The sequence below is a fragment of the Camelina sativa genome, chromosome 5 (assembly GCF_030686135.1).
Source record: "Camelina sativa cultivar CO46 ecotype springtype chromosome 5, ASM3068613v1".
Classification (NCBI taxonomy): domain Eukaryota; kingdom Viridiplantae; phylum Streptophyta; class Magnoliopsida; order Brassicales; family Brassicaceae; genus Camelina; species Camelina sativa.
In genome coordinates this window covers 33,408,058-33,424,558 of record NC_141884.1, presented here as the reverse complement: position 1 = coordinate 33,424,558, position 16,501 = coordinate 33,408,058, and the positions used below count along the sequence as shown (strand labels likewise).

Sequence of the window (16,501 nt, the reverse complement as noted above, 5' to 3'; positions counted from 1 at the left end):
AGATATAACTCTCCAATCAAGCTAACGCCGGATTAGTTCATCACCCAAATCCGTAACTGCCCAGTTCAAATGTTCTTGAATGCCCCAATTGCTTCGACCCTTTCAAAAAACCAATCTTTTAGGTTCGTTCGTTTTTTAAAAAAAATTAGGATTTGGTGAAATTGCAAATGAGAACCATTCACTTATGATAAAAGGTCACAACTTTGTCTCTTAATTGGTTAAGCTAAGTTAAAAGGTCACAAGTTTGCTCTCTAGCCAGGGGCGGATGCAGAAATATATTTAGTATGTGGCACTAGTGTAACTAATAATTAAATTAGAGGGCACTTAACTAAATTTTACACTATATATTCTGCTTGGAGCTGGATGTTAGTGATAAGATGTATTGTTTTAGAGCTTGATTTAAGAACTCAAGATCGAATCAAAGAACACATTTTCTTTATTGCGTAAGAAAATTATCTCAAAACTTAAGCTCTCTCAAATCTCTATCTCTCAAATCATAAGTTATGTCACAAGTAGACATCTCCTTATATAGAAAAACCTTTGTCCTAATCCTACTAGGAAAACCTTATGTTAGATAGCTACTAACATACTTAGTCCTTATCTCTTAACCATAACTCGGTTTAGATAAGGCTTATCCTACTTCTTAAGTTGACTTCATGCTTAAGCCAACAGTCTCCCTTCTAAGCTTGAAATCCTTCTTGCTCATATCTTCCACACCGATGAGATGCCTCATTTCCTTGTACTTGACTCTTCCCAAAGCTTTTGTCAAGATGTCAGCCCTCTGTTCTTCCCCAGGAACATGCTCAACTTTGACTTGTCCGTTCTCAACACATTCACGAATGAAATGGTACCTTGTTTGAATATGTTTACTCCGGCCATGAAAAACGGGATTCCTTGTAAGGGCAATTGCAGACTGGTTGTCTATACGAATGACCACCCGTTCGCATGGTAACTCGTTGATTTCACTGAGAAGTTCTTGAAGCCAGATCGCCTGTCTTGCTGCCTCGGTCGCGGCCATGAACTCTGCTTCGCAGGACGACAGAGCCACTGTATCTTGTTTTTGCGAGCACCATGTGATCAAGCTACCACCGAGATAAAAGACATGTCCTGTTGTGCTCCTAACATCATCTGGGTCTACATTGTGACTACTGTCACTGTATCCAACAAGCTTCGTACCAGATGACGAAGATCTCCCGAAAACCAAACCGAGAGTAGTAGTACCTTTCAGATATCTCAGGCAATGTTTCATGGCTGCTCCGTGTGACTCCTTTGGATGTTGCATATAACGGCTTAGTACATCTACACAATATGACAAATCAGGTCGTGTGTGTAACAGATATCGCAAAGACCCTATGATTCTTCTGTAGCTTGTTCCATCAATGTCCCTTTCTTTTAGCGCTTTTGATAACTTTAAACCTTCCTCCATTGGTGTTTGTGTCGGATTACAGTCGATCATTCCAGCTTCTTGTAGAATTTTCAACGCATATCGTTCCTGATTCAGAGTTATCCCTTCTTGTGTTTGAGAAACTTCTATCCCAAGATAGTAAGTCAATTTTCCTAAATCACTCATCTCGAACTTCAACGCCATCTCCTTCTTGAAACTTTCTATGATACTAAGACTCGTTCTAGAAACAAATATGTCATCAACATATACTGCAACAAGAAGAACCTCATTACTCACCTTCTTTCGATACACTGACGGCTCCTTTGAACATTTTCTGAACTGCAACTCTTTAAGAACTTGGTTAAGCTTTTCGTTCCATGCTCTCGAAGCCTGTCTCAAGCCGTACAGTGCCTTGTGGAGCTTGTAGACTTTGTTCTCACTCCCTTCTATCACGAAACCCTCTGGTTGTGAAACGTATACCGTCTCCTTCAATACACCATTGAGAAACGCTGTTTTAACGTCGAGGTGGTGTATTTCCCAACCCCTAGATGCAGCAAGGCTAATAAGAAGATGGATAGTTTTGATTCTTGCAACTGGGGCAAACACATCTTCAAAATCTATCCCATATCTCTGAACATATCCTTTGGCCACAAGCCTAGCTTTGTATTTGTTTATAGTGCCATCAGAATTTATCTTGAGCTTAAAAACCCATTTTAGGCCTATAGACTTTGCTCCATGTGGAAGCTCAACGAGATCCCAAGTCCGATTCTTAGTAATAGAGTACATTTCGTCTTTGTAAGCCTGCAACCAGTCCTTATTGTCTTTAGCCTCATTAAAATCCCTTGGCTCGTTGTCTAGACACATCAGCAACCTCTCTGCTTCCAATTCAGCAAGTAACACGTAATCATTCAGGTATTTCGGTTTTGACACCACTCTCCCTGACCTTCTTAAGACAAGCTGTCCTTGACCATCAGTGGAATCTTCTTCACCATTCTCAGCTTCACCTCCATTGTCATTGGTATCTGATTCTGCAATCTCCTGATTTTCGACAACAACATCCTTTGTTTTGACCTCTGTTTCAGAATTTCGTGTTGCATATCCTCCAGTATTACTCTCCTGGGTATTAGCCGGATCAATCCCTCTATTTCCAAACTCTCCAAATTGGATTGTAAAGCCTGCTCCGCTTGTTTCAGAACTGTCATGATTCCAATTCCACCCTCTAGTCTCATCAAACACAACATCGCGACTTACCACTATCTTGCGAGTTTGAGGATCCAGCAACCTGTAGGCTTTTGTCCCTGGTTCTGTCCCTAGATGCACCAGCCTGCGTGATCGATCATCCAACTTCCTTAAGTGTGGCCTGTCTACTCTCGTGTATCCAATACAGCCGAATATACGAAGATGACTGAAATTAGGCTTCTTCGAACGTAAAACTTCATAAGGAGTTCTATCCTTGACTGCTCTAGTGGCTACTCTGTTTAGCAAATATGTTGAATGTCTAATTGCTTCTCCCCACAAGTAGCTTGTGACATTCATGTGCTTCATGATGCTTCTGGTCATTTCTAATAAAGTCCTATTTCTTCTCTCAACAATGCCATTCTGTTGTGGTGTGTACGGAGCTGTAAGATGCCGTTTTATCCCTGAAGTAGCACAAAAAGAATCGAATTCATGCGAGACGAACTCTCCTCCTCTTTTCGTCCTGAAAGTTGTGATCTTCTCTCCCGGCTCTTGTTCTACCACAGCCTTAAATTTCTTAAATTTGTTGAAAGCATCGCTCTTTTCCTTCAGCAGTATCGTCCACATATATCTTGAATATTCGTCTATGAGCACAAAAATGTATCTATTCCCAGCAGTTGTGCTTGGTGTTATAGGACCACATAAGTCACCGTGAACAAGTTCTAAAACTCTTGAAGCTCGATATGAAGATGCTTTTGGGAACACCTATCTAGTCTGTTTGCCTAGAAGACAAGAGTCACAGATTTCCTTTTCAAACTTCAAGTGAGGTGTCCGGACAACAAGCTCTCTCTGCATCATCGCTTTCATTGTTTCGTGATTGATATGTCCTAGGCGTGCATGCCACTTACTAGAATCACTCATTGTTGTTAAACTCAATCAGACAGTATCTTTTATCCTCATACAAACCTTATATAATCGATTCCTTGCTCTTGATGCTTTGACAAGCAATTTCCCGTTACGATCATACATGATAAGAGTTTCTCCTCTCATCCTTACGTCACAGCCAGCTTCTGTAGCCTGTCCAAGGCTAATTATGATGCCCTTCAGACCCGGGATGTAGTAGACATTGCTCATTGTTCTTGCCTCACCATTCATGTCAATAAGTTCGATAGATCCTTTGCCTTTTATGTCAATGCGTGAGTCATCACCAAATTTTACTTTTCCTGTGATGGTGTTGTCCAAAACAGAGAAATATCTTCGATTCCCGGTCATGTGGTTGCTAGCCCCATTGTCTAGATACCAAGTGTTATCTTCTTCATTGCTCGCTTCATACTTGCTTGGTACCACCTTCTGCTCGTTCAAGTAAACTACCTCTTGTAACATGAGTTCATCCGCATCCTCAGTGTCCTTTGTGTCATTCTCCTATGTTTCCTGCAGTTTGAGCAAGCGATCTGGACACTTAGAAGCATAGTGTCCAAATTTATCACACCGAAAACATTCAATCTCAGATAGATCCCTTGTTCCGCCTGCAAATCTTCCGCGACCTCTACCTCGATACCCTCCATAGTATCCACCATTGAAGTCACGATTTGCAGGTGGAGCTTGAGACTCTGAGTTGGCATACATTAACTTGCTTTGATCTTCTTGTGCCTCCTCTTCCTCAACGATACGTTCCTCATATGTTTTTAAGCGACCCACAATGTCCTCAAAGCTTGTTTTGTTAAGATCCAATACCTGCTCAAGTGATGCAACAATATGGATATATTTCTTACGAGGAAGACTCTTAAGAAATTTCTTAACAATTTTGGGTTCCTCAATATCTTCTCCTAGAGCAGCTGACTTTGAAGAAATCTCAGATAGCTTCCCAACAAAATCATCAATAGACTCTGCATCTTTCATCTTAAGTCGGTCGAATTCTGCCATTAGGGTTTGTAATCTAGCCTCTTTGACTCGTTCTGCTCCAACATGTCTTGTTTTGATGGCTTCCCAAACCTTCTTTGCGCTATCAAGTTCGCCGACTTGAAGAATAAGAGATTCAGAGATAGATTGGAACAGTAGGGCCATCACCATATCGTTCAAGTTAGCATCATCATCCTCTGTCTCTATGACGTCCCAAACTTTGTTCACTTTCAGTAGGATCTTCATCCGCATAGGCCAAACGGTGTAGTTGCTTGCAGTCAACATCAGACACTTGATTGAGGATTGACCTCCTCCGTCCTTTTGCTTGCTCAAAGTAGCCTCAACTTCTTCATTCTTTGTCATTGTTTTATCCTCGCTCTGATACCAAATATTGTTTTAAAGCTTGATTTAAGAACTCAAGATCGAATCAAAGAACACCTTTTCTTTATTGCTTAAGAAAATTATCTCAAAACTTAAGCTCTCTCAATCTCTCTCTCTCTCAAATCATAAGTTATGTCACAAGTAGACATCTCCTTATATAGAAGAACCTTTGTCCTAATCCTACTAGGAAAACCTTATGTTAGATAGCTCCTAACATACTTAGTCCTTATCTCTTAACCATAACTCGGTTTAGATAAGGATTATCCTACTTCTTAAGTTGACTTCATGCTTAAGCCAACAAGATGGTCATTTTTCAAGAAGAGAAAGAAGGTGATGTGACTGTAGTTGATAGTTTTATCGGATCAGAAGGGGTGAATGTGACTGTGAGCCATATAGCGCCTACGGTTCCGGGAGTGCGCAAATTCTCGAACAGCCTAGCCAGAATCAAAGAGTTTAGCATATAAAGGATCAATCATATCAATAATTGTGTCAATCAAATATTCAATATAGAGTTACAAGTATATATACACCTAAGGATTCTCCTAGGGTTCTATACAGAGAGTAATTACATGATCTACTTAAGAGATATAGAAGATTGACAAGAGTAATGAGAATATTTGATTGACACAATCATTGATATGATTGATCATTAATATAGCACACTAAGGCTGGGGTTGCGGGTGAAGAATATTCAAAAATCGAGAAAACTAGAAGATCAGCCTTAAGATGACTTTCTGTTGATCCCATCTTATATGTTGAGTGGTGTTAATGTGAAGATGGAGATTAGCATCGGCAATGAAGATGCCTATGTTCATATCTGAGCTATGTTAGGTCAGTAGAAGTAGGGAACTCTGTTAGGTAATGGGTCATTGAGTTTGATTTTGTAGTTTCATGCATTGCATTTACAATGAGTTATCATAATTTATGGAATAGACATTTCCATCCTCTTATAACAGGTTTTTTGCATTGCATATATTAACTTCCGAAGGACCGAACAACAACATCTCCTCAATTTCTTGTTAACTGGAGCTGCTTTTCGAATCATACAATGCGCCGGAACATGAATTAGATATTTAGATGACAAAAAAATATTACATTATGTTTCATTGCAATCGAAGAACAAATTACAATCATTAAATAAGAAGTGCCTAAATTTTCTAATCCTTAGCTTTATATCAACACAAGTATCACACAAATTTCTCTACCATCCATGTAAGCAAACACGATTTTTAATGATTATCAACAACAACAAAAAAGAAGGAAATATTAATATTTAACATTTTGATGATTTTTTATTATATTTTTTATGATTTTGATGATTTGGGTGAATTTGGTGAAACAGTAATGATTTATTGTAAAATTCTCCCAAATCTCATCTAAATTTTTTAGATTTAAATTTTTGCATTTTTAAGTAAGCATATTTACTAACATCTCTTACATTTTTAAGTCTCCTTTACTGTTTCGTTCCCAAAGTTAGGATCCGTTTAACTCACTCAAATTTGATTTGTTAAACTGACTTAAATTAATATTTTGTTGAATTTATTTGATTTTATATGTTAAATTGAAAACATACAACAGATTTTTGTGCGAGTAAAAGAAATATATAATACACCACTTGTCTGAAAAAAATAACGAGTGGGTTATTTTATTTGATTATAAAATATACTTTTAAAAATATGAAATTAAGGAAAAAAAAAATAATAAAACATTCAAGTGCATAGACGTTACGTTGTGAATGGATAAGGGTTAGAAAATTTGCTGTCAATAAACGTTTTAAAGTCTGACCCAACCGGTGCGGTGGAAAAAGACAACAAAAAATAAAAATAGGGCTTATCTCCTTCTCACATTTCCAAGGGCAAACACAAACGTCGCTAGAGACGCATCGAGCAGCCACCCTAACTAGAAAAAATGTCTGAAAGTTTCGAGATTTCCTGCTGTGACGAAGTCATGTCTCCTATCTTTCAGGTCATTCACGCCTCCTTCTTATAATCCGATATATATAGTTGATTTTAACAGTGATTTGTGATACATTTTCCATTTGATTGAATTTTCAAATGACTCCTGTGAAAGATTGGTAGAAGAGACATAATGAATAATCTCTTTTCCTAAGTATAGCCTAGAAGTTCGAGTTCGAGATCCATACATTTTCTTAGGTTCTGGACTAGATACGGATTATAAGACCAAGACAAATGTGTGGGAATTATACCTCCCAAAAGAGGTTCAATTATAATAAAACCAACTCAAGTGTTTACAACTAATCTCACCATTCCTTTTGTCTTACTGATGGTAATTTCGTCTCTAGAAAACATATGGGTTACAGATTAGGGTTGGTTAGTTTTCTTTTCTTTCTGTTATTTGTGAGTTGACAATTTCCACTAGACAAGGAGCAAGTTAAATATGCATTGGTACATTTCTTTTCTATAGACTACTCGTCGCAACTTTCGGCAAATATATTATTCTTAACTAACTTTGTGAGTTTTGGATTTCAGTGTGTTTGTGGACATATAACTTGCTCCTTGTGTTGTACTACTAAACTAAGGAACAAATGCTCTAACTGCAATTTGCCCATAGGTAGAAACCGATCTGGAAATGTGGAGAGAATCATGGAAGGAAACTCTTTCCTGTGCCAAAACACCCAACATGGCTGCACCATGAAATTCAATGATTACAAAGAACTATCAGTTCATGAGAAGGAATGTTGTTTTGCTCTGTGCTATTGTCCTGCACCTTACTGCTACTACAGGGGCGTGTACAATGATCTCAACAGTCACTACTCCGATTATCACAGACACGACGAACCTAAACAGTTCTGGTGTACAAATTCCATTTGTGCATGGCGATACTTTGCAGTCATTCAGAGGCATATAGATGGTCCATTGGTTGCTGTCATATATTTCAAGGCGAAAGAAGGTTTATATCTGACAGTGAACTGTATTGCCCCTTCTGCTCCAGGAGTTGGAGAGTTGACCTACGAGATCTCATGTTCCATGGAAGGTAACACTATGACTTTTGGATCGTCGGAGATGAATAGGGTTCAGAAATTGAGCTTCAAAACTCCGGAGAAGGACTTCATGTTAGTTCCTAACTTTCTGTGGGTTGAGTGTCCTACATCGAATATGGTGATTCGCATACGCGAGAAAGATGAAGAAGATGTTGATGACGAAGTAATCATCACATACAAACCATAGTAGGTCGTTCTTCTGGTACCCTTATGATAAATTTATGATGTTTCTTCTAAACAAATGTTTCTCATGGCTCATTGTTTAACTTAATTGTAAACGAGTACAACCATCACTATGCTATGCTACATGTTTATTTAAAGATATTCTTGTTCAAATCCGTACTGTGCTTTCGTTGTAGTATTTATTGTGTAGTTTATTTTAAAAATATAAAAAAACTCAAGATATATATATATATATATACTAAAAATTACTCACTGAAGAATACAAAACTTTTATCTCATGTAAGGTCTCCTCCTCCAAGAAGACATCTTAAATGCAATGTTGTTGATGTCTGGAATGAAAGAACATGTTTATGAGTGGGAGTTGGGATAAGTTTCTTTGGTTGGAGTACGAACCATTTCAAGGGTTTTAGCGGCCTTGGATTTGGAAGATGATGCAGTACAATAGTCTCAACATACGAAATTTATATTTCATTAGTGTCATATTCGAATCTGATGATAAGTGGTTAATTAAACACGAGCTTGTAAACATTCGTCAATTTCATATTTTTTAATCTTTTGATATTTGAATACCAGATTCGTTACAACCTACTGTTGGGACTGATGAACCTTAAAAAAAACTAATTATAATACGAGTTTTACTTTTCTACAATAACTGAAAAGAAGAACCTGTTAATATGATATAGAGTCATTTACACGCCCTAAAAAAGGCATGAAATGTTAATGGTTGAACAAAATTTAATTAGATTTGAAATTAAATGGTATGGACAAAACTGAAAACTGGGAGATACAAAATTAATTTTTATATTAAAAATGAGAAACATGGATAAGATATAATTAATTATGATAAGATATAGTGATAGCCTTAGAAATTTATTAACCACAGAATCTAATCTAAACTTAAGAAAAAAACATTGCATGTAAGGAAGAAGGGTTTACGCACTGCACTCTTTCTTCTGTACGTATATATAAGTAACGAAGCACACATGTAAAAGCATCTACCACCAGATCTCTTATACTCCAATAGGAATGGATAACGGGTCGAACACCAAACAACTCCTCTCAGGAGAAGCATCGAGCAGCCGCCCAAAGAGGCAAAGACTCGTGGCCATGGAGAATGCTTTAGGAGCTGCTAATGGTGACGTGATGGCACGATTTGGGGTACTATCCGATCTTGATCTTCTGCACTGTCTTAATTGCTCCAAGGCACTGACGAGTCCTATCTATCAGGTTTCTCTTCTTCCTGGTTAATTTGTAATTTTGTTTTGGTGGTAAAAAATAATGATTGCATGCAGTTACGAGTCCTAGAAAGATGATTTTTGTTGATATGAGACTTTAGGATAACAATGATTAGTGTAACAGTGATTCGTATAGGACAAAAGAAACATAACGGACGATTGTTTGGATTTCTCAAATGTAATCTTGATTGCTATTTCTTGGTTTCTCTTCTCTATACAAGTTAATTAGATAAAATAAACTAACTCTAAGTTTTACATCTCAGTGTGTAGATGGACATATGACATGCTCATCTTGCTATAATGATCTGAGGAATCAATGCCCTTCATGCGGTTCAGCCGTCGGGAACTATCGATCCAGAATAATGGAGAGAATTTTGGAATCGGTCATTGTCCCATGCCGAAACGCTGAACATGGCTGCAAGGAAAAGTTCTCTTATGGCAAAGAATTAGTCCATGAGAAGGAGTGCTGTGTTTATCTCTGCTATTGCCCTGAACCAGGTTGCAACTACAAGGGCATGTACAAGAATCTCTACAGTCATTACTATGCTAAACACGAGGCTAATTGCTTAAGCTTCACGTGTGGCCAGTACGATGCCGCATGGGTACGCATCAGTAAGAAGATATTAGTCCTTCAGGAATATGAAAATGGTCCACTGGTTGTTGTTCAGTGCTTCAAGGCGGCACATGGTGTGTACGTGACTGTCAACTGTATATCACCTTCTGTTCCAGGTGTTGGAGAATACTCATATCGTCTCATCTACCGGAGGGGACGTGAAAGGGTGTCGTATGAATCCAAGAAGATGAACAGGATTAAGAAAATAAGCTTCGAAACTCCTTTGGAGAATTACATGTTCATGCCTTATTGGTCCCTGGGTGAAAGCCCTATACTAAAGATGGTAATTTGCATTCGCAAATTAGGAGAAGAAAGATGATGATGAGAATGAAGACGCAGAGGAGTAATTACCATATGATATGTTGTAGTAGGTCGTTGGGTTCATCAGTGGCCTAGCTAGTAATGTAATTCCGATGTTTTTTTGGTTTTTGTTGTTGCTGCTTTCATCCATGAACTCTAAAGTCTCTAAACTCATATTTTAATGGTCTTATTGTTTTACTTAATGTTGGTTTCTTTCTCTAAACTCATATTTTAATGGCCTTATTGTTTTACTTAATGCTTGTTTCTTTCTCTAAACTCATATTTCTTCTCTTTGTTCTTATAATTAATTAAACAGTATATATATGTATTGTGGGAGGGTTGTATATATGGATGTTGGCCTATGGAAAGGTAAAGGAGATATATTCAAACATATTCAGCTCAAAGTACACAAATCACTGGCCATCGATCTTTCTCTATTGTCTCAGACTCTACTCACGATAGAACACGGAGCTTCCTTGGCCGCTATGTCTTTCAAGCATGGTGACTATATATCCAAACTCAGCAACTACTTTAACCCGATGGATTGACAAACTAGTAAGGAGTCAGCTCTCATCTATTCAAACTTTAGGAGACAAACGTTATATCAAAGGACTACAACTGTGGTTTGACTCTAGAAGTTAAAACTTGTCAAGTTTCATTTCATTTTTTATTGATTTTTTAATATTAAATGTTAGTTTTTCTTTGAGTTTAATTTAACAATACATTCAAAAATATACGTATATTTATATTAATGACATGCAAATGAAACTTAACCTTATAGATTGCAAGTAGAGCCGAGATTGCTTGCATAGACTTTAAAATCTAACACTTTCGCATTTTAGCTTCTACAAGTGAACATTGAAACATATAATCAAAATTTTAAAAGAATCCTGTGTGATATATATTTTTTATATACCATGTATAGTCGGATTCTTTGGCTAAATTAGCCATTCATTCCTTTGTTGGCAATATTGTGTTCTTAAAGGTTTTGAAATAATTGTTGACCGGAAAAAAGAAAGAAATTCTTTTCAAATAAGAACAAAAAGTTATTGTATCTTTGTAAAAAGTATGTGTCCTTAAAGATTTAAAATTATTGTTGGCCAAAAAAAAAAAAAACTTTTCAAATAAGAACAAAAAGTTATTTATGATTTTCCGAAACACTTCCATATTATTATTATTACAGTATTAATAATTTTTTTTATCTCAAGCAGGCCAATAAATTTTGAAATCCCCGACATTATAATTACATTGTGTCTCCCATAGAGATACCTACAATTCAGAAACACAAACAATTGGGATTCTACTCAATATGACATTCTACGCCTTTGAAGACGAAAGATGTGACCAAAATAATTAAAGGGGAGTGTTAATGATGATTGAGTCTAGGTATAACTGTATTATTAAACTAGAAGTCATCCCGTGCTACGCACGGATTTAGTTTACATTATTTTTGAATTTTAGTAATTTGGATATTATAGTTCTTTTATTTGTTTACTCAGCAATTGTTCTTTTAATGGTTTTTAAATATACTGATCATTTCAATTTTTTTTTGGGTTCTTTTGTTTGGTGTTACTTGAATTTTCCTTTTATATATAGTAATAGAGTATTTCAATATGTGGAGAAATTTTTGATTATATAGTAGTGTGTTTATGGTTTTTTCTCCCTTTAGACTTTCAAGATATATTAAGCATTCTCCATCTTTTTATTTTCTCTCTTGCGTTTGCACAAATTATATTACCACTGACATCTACAAAAACATGAAATTTTGGAATATAACTTACATGAATACAATCTAAATATGAAATTTAGGTAAACAACAATGAACTTAATAAATATATTTTACCAGCTAATTTTTGGTGAGGTAAAAAATGCAATCACATCCCTCAATATAATTTATTCTTTATACATTCTAATAAAAATTAAATTGCTTTTACGAAATTTTAATAATGTAAATGAATCCAAGTAAATAAAGTTAAAAAAATTACTCTAAGTTTTGGTTGAGTATAAAAATGCAATAGTTTTGTTCCATCACCGAAATGAATTTTTATATATGTCTATTTAGCTTTATCATAAATGCAATTGAATAAAACAAATATTTGTTTTGTCGTAGCTACTTAGAAGAAAAACCGCAGAATATTATAATATCAAATGTCATAATAAAAAAGTTTCTTAGGAAGTAAAATATTATATGTGAAAGTGAAAAATGTTATGAGAATTTTTGTTGATCTTTCCTTTTTAAGATGGTTAATTCTAAAGCTATTTGATACTAAGATTCCTAAATATATATGATACCAATATACAATTAGCATATATTACTCAAAACTATAGAAGTCAAATTAATTAGTATAGAAAAATGCAACTCATATCAAGCTATGATATAAAAAAACATCACAATCTTAACAACATGATTTTTTAAGCATATGATAGTAACATCATAAACTAAATTTATAATGGAGAGACTCATATGCATCGTCTAATAAGAAAAAGTTTTAGTCTACTTTACACACTATTAATTATAATATAGCAAATTTAAAATGCTACCAATAATCTTAATATAGCGATAATAATGCACTATTATAGCGAGACAAATAATAGCAAAGGAAAAAAAACTCTATTGTATGTGTCCCCTCTAAGATGGCACCAGCAAAGACAGCGTTTACAAAATCGCTATCAAAACGAAATGATAGCATTTTTCGTGTGCTAAAAATACGCATATTTCTTGTCGTGATGTTGAACATATTAAATCATGATAGTTCATTTTTTCATTATGTAGTAGTATTACCATAACCAACAAACACGACAACCCTAGAGTAAATATAAAATATGGTTCAAGGTCCGGACTGAGGCCCAACCCATAGGGTAAGCAAATGAAGCCAAGCATTAGGACATCACATTTTTTGGAGCATATTTTAGACCAAAAGTTTTTTTTGTCTTTTGTATAGAAAAAAACAAAATTATAAGTTCAGTTATTATTATATTTTTTTTATAAGTTCAAATTTTATATAAGAGAAACATATATTTTTCATGTAGATATATCCAATTTACGGATGAAGTTTTGTTAGGTTTATGTAAAAACTATTTTGTCTTTTGAATTGTTGTTGAATGAACATTAGATTGATGTTAATTAATAAGAATAAGAATGTCATCCGGCTTAAAACAAAATAAAATCTGGCTTATTATATAACTGACACATGTCCTCTCTTATTCTTAAAGGCCATTGTTTTTACATTTTTAAATTGGGCCTAACAAAATAAAATCAGTTACAAGTCCAGCAAATATAATTGACAGCCCTTACACCCATCAGGAGGATATGAACCAAACGATGTCAAATTCACCTATACTCACTTTTTCACAATCATCGTTCCCAGCAGCTACCACCTCGGATGTACCTTCACAAAATCTCCTAATCCTTGGGTTTCTTTGGTTTAATTTTCCTACTCCACCACCAAATTCTAAATCATTTTCGGTTTAATGTCTGTGTCAAGATCCCGAACACCTATTTGAAGTTCCAAATTGTATGTAACATTAATCCTGTCCAAAATCGTTTTTAAATTGCTTGGTATCAAATTTAGAAATATTAAGAAAGGGGTTTAGATCTTCACTATCAATTATAATCATATAAACCATTATTATGACGTTATTTGTATTACTTATTACAATCTTTAAGGTAATTAAAGAATTCCATTGAAGTATATCCTTCATTTTCATCTTTACGTTTACCACCCAATTATAACGTAATGAAAATAATACCAAACACCTATGATTTCATGGTCATTAACATTTCATTCCAATCCCTGATTACTCTCCCTCAACCATTGCATTAAGTTTTAGTCTACTTTACACACTATTAATTATAATATAGCAAATTTAAAATGCTACCAATAATCTTAATATAGCGATAATAATGCACTATTATAGCGAGACAAATAATAGCAAAGGAAAAAAAACTCTATTGTATGTGTCCCCTCTAAGATGGCACCAGCAAAGACAGCGTTTACAAAATCGCTATCAAAACGAAATGATAGCATTTTTCGTGTGCTAAAAATACGCATATTTCTTGTCGTGATGTTGAACATATTAAATCATGATAGTTCATTTTTTCATTATGTAGTAGTATTACCATAACCAACAAACACGACAACCCTAGAGTAAATATAAAATATGGTTCAAGGTCCGGACTGAGGCCCAACCCATAGGGTAAGCAAATGAAGCCAAGCATTAGGACATCACATTTTTTGGAGCATATTTTAGACCAAAAGTTTTTTTTGTCTTTTGTATAGAAAAAAACAAAATTATAAGTTCAGTTATTATTATATTTTTTTTATAAGTTCAAATTTTATATAAGAGAAACATATATTTTTCATGTAGATATATCCAATTTACGGATGAAGTTTTGTTAGGTTTATGTAAAAACTATTTTGTCTTTTGAATTGTTGTTGAATGAACATTAGATTGATGTTAATTAATAAGAATAAGAATGTCATCCGGCTTAAAACAAAATAAAATCTGGCTTATTATATAACTGACACATGTCCTCTCTTATTCTTAAAGGCCATTGTTTTTACATTTTTAAATTGGGCCTAACAAAATAAAATCAGTTACAAGTCCAGCAAATATAATTGACAGCCCTTACACCCATCAGGAGGATATGAACCAAACGATGTCAAATTCACCTATACTCACTTTTTCACAATCATCGTTCCCAGCAGCTACCACCTCGGATGTACCTTCACAAAATCTCCTAATCCTTGGGTTTCTTTGGTTTAATTTTCCTACTCCACCACCAAATTCTAAATCATTTTCGGTTTAATGTCTGTGTCAAGATCCCGAACACCTATTTGAAGTTCCAAATTGTATGTAACATTAATCCTGTCCAAAATCGTTTTTAAATTGCTTGGTATCAAATTTAGAAATATTAAGAAAGGGGTTTAGATCTTCACTATCAATTATAATCATATAAACCATTATTATGACGTTATTTGTATTACTTATTACAATCTTTAAGGTAATTAAAGAATTCCATTGAAGTATATCCTTCATTTTCATCTTTACGTTTACCACCCAATTATAACGTAATGAAAATAATACCAAACACCTATGATTTCATGGTCATTAACATTTCATTCCAATCCCTGATTACTCTCCCTCAACCATTGCATTAAGTTTTAGTCTACTTTACACACTATTAATTATAATATAGCAAATTTAAAATGCTACCAATAATCTTAATATAGCGATAATAATGCACTATTATAGCGAGACAAATAATAGCAAAGGAAAAAAAACTCTATTGTATGTGTCCCCTCTAAGATGGCACCAGCAAAGACAGCGTTTACAAAATCGCTATCAAAACGAAATGATAGCATTTTTCGTGTGCTAAAAATACGCATATTTCTTGTCGTGATGTTGAACATATTAAATCATGATAGTTCATTTTTTCATTATGTAGTAGTATTACCATAACCAACAAACACGACAACCCTAGAGTAAATATAAAATATGGTTCAAGGTCCGGACTGAGGCCCAACCCATAGGGTAAGCAAATGAAGCCAAGCATTAGGACATCACATTTTTTGGAGCATATTTTAGACCAAAAGTTTTTTTTGTCTTTTGTATAGAAAAAAACAAAATTATAAGTTCAGTTATTATTATATTTTTTTTATAAGTTCAAATTTTATATAAGAGAAACATATATTTTTCATGTAGATATATCCAACTTACGGATGAAGTTTTGTTAGGTTTATGTAAAAACTATTTTGTCTTTTGAATTGTTGTTGAATGAACATTAGATTGATGTTAATTAAACTTGTTGCTGATGAATTTTAAAGTAAAATTTAATTTAGGAAAAAAAATTTGAAACTCTAATAAAAAAAGTTTCTATATCTGAAGAGTTTTAAAACAATAATAAGTTATTAGGCAATATAATAGAGTGTTTATGTATGTATTTCCTAATTTCCTAATTTTGTCTTTTCAATTTTTATATAATATGAGAAGGTTTTTCTCAACTTTTGCTAAGAAGATGACACTTGGCCTATTATTTATCTGACACCTGTACATTTTAGTTGTTTAGACCTAATTAACTAAATTCATTTATACTTTGGACCTAATTCACTAAAAGCCCATAAAACAAAAAAAAAACTCTTATCATTTCCTTCTCCCTTTTTTCAGTTAGGCCCCTTTCAATTAATCTAAACCCACCATTTATCAGTTTGTGGTTTCATCATAGGAACAATCTGCTTATAGGTTATTTTGAAATTATAAAAATATGCTTCAATCTTATGTATGATTCACGGGCAAGAACATATTCTAAATTATGTTAAAAAAATTAT

General features: G+C 34.4%; 3 protein-coding genes across 3 annotated transcripts; 2 read left to right on the top strand and 1 right to left on the bottom strand.

Annotated features, from left to right (window-relative positions):
- Positions 1 to 3,982: 3,982 nt before the first annotated feature.
- On the bottom strand, positions 3,983 to 4,822 carry LOC147944681 (uncharacterized). Its single transcript, XM_087512685.1, has one exon. It carries the CDS (start codon positions 4,820 to 4,822, stop codon positions 3,983 to 3,985), a length of 840 nt encoding a protein of 279 aa, XP_087368811.1.
- Positions 4,823 to 6,639: 1,817 nt separating this feature from the next.
- Positions 6,640 to 8,179, top strand: LOC104787583 (E3 ubiquitin-protein ligase SINA-like 2). Its single transcript, XM_010513191.3, has 2 exons — positions 6,640 to 6,805; positions 7,330 to 8,179. The coding sequence occupies exons 1-2, from the start codon at positions 6,749 to 6,751 to the stop codon at positions 8,026 to 8,028; spliced, it is 756 nt and encodes a 251-aa protein (XP_010511493.1). The 5' UTR covers positions 6,640 to 6,748; the 3' UTR covers positions 8,029 to 8,179.
- A 770-nt stretch (positions 8,180 to 8,949) lies between these two features.
- Positions 8,950 to 10,428, top strand: LOC147944680 (E3 ubiquitin-protein ligase SINA-like 2). Its single transcript, XM_087512318.1, has 2 exons — positions 8,950 to 9,251; positions 9,523 to 10,428. The coding sequence occupies exons 1-2, from the start codon at positions 9,051 to 9,053 to the stop codon at positions 10,189 to 10,191; spliced, it is 870 nt and encodes a 289-aa protein (XP_087368444.1). The 5' UTR covers positions 8,950 to 9,050; the 3' UTR covers positions 10,192 to 10,428.
- Positions 10,429 to 16,501: the final 6,073 nt, after the last annotated feature.

Excerpts from the sequence above, each read along its gene's own strand:
- LOC104787583 (XM_010513191.3), top strand. The coding sequence starts at position 6,749 with ATGTCTGAAAGTTTCGAGATTTCCTGCTGTGACGAAGTCATGTCTCCT. Across the intron at positions 6,806-7,329 it reads TCATGTCTCCTATCTTTCAG|TGTGTTTGTGGACATATAAC; the intron begins GTCATTCACGCC and ends TTTGGATTTCAG.
- LOC147944681 (XM_087512685.1), bottom strand. The coding sequence starts at position 4,822 with ATGACAAAGAATGAAGAAGTTGAGGCTACTTTGAGCAAGCAAAAGGAC.
- LOC147944680 (XM_087512318.1), top strand. The coding sequence starts at position 9,051 with ATGGATAACGGGTCGAACACCAAACAACTCCTCTCAGGAGAAGCATCG. Across the intron at positions 9,252-9,522 it reads TGACGAGTCCTATCTATCAG|TGTGTAGATGGACATATGAC; the intron begins GTTTCTCTTCTT and ends TTTACATCTCAG.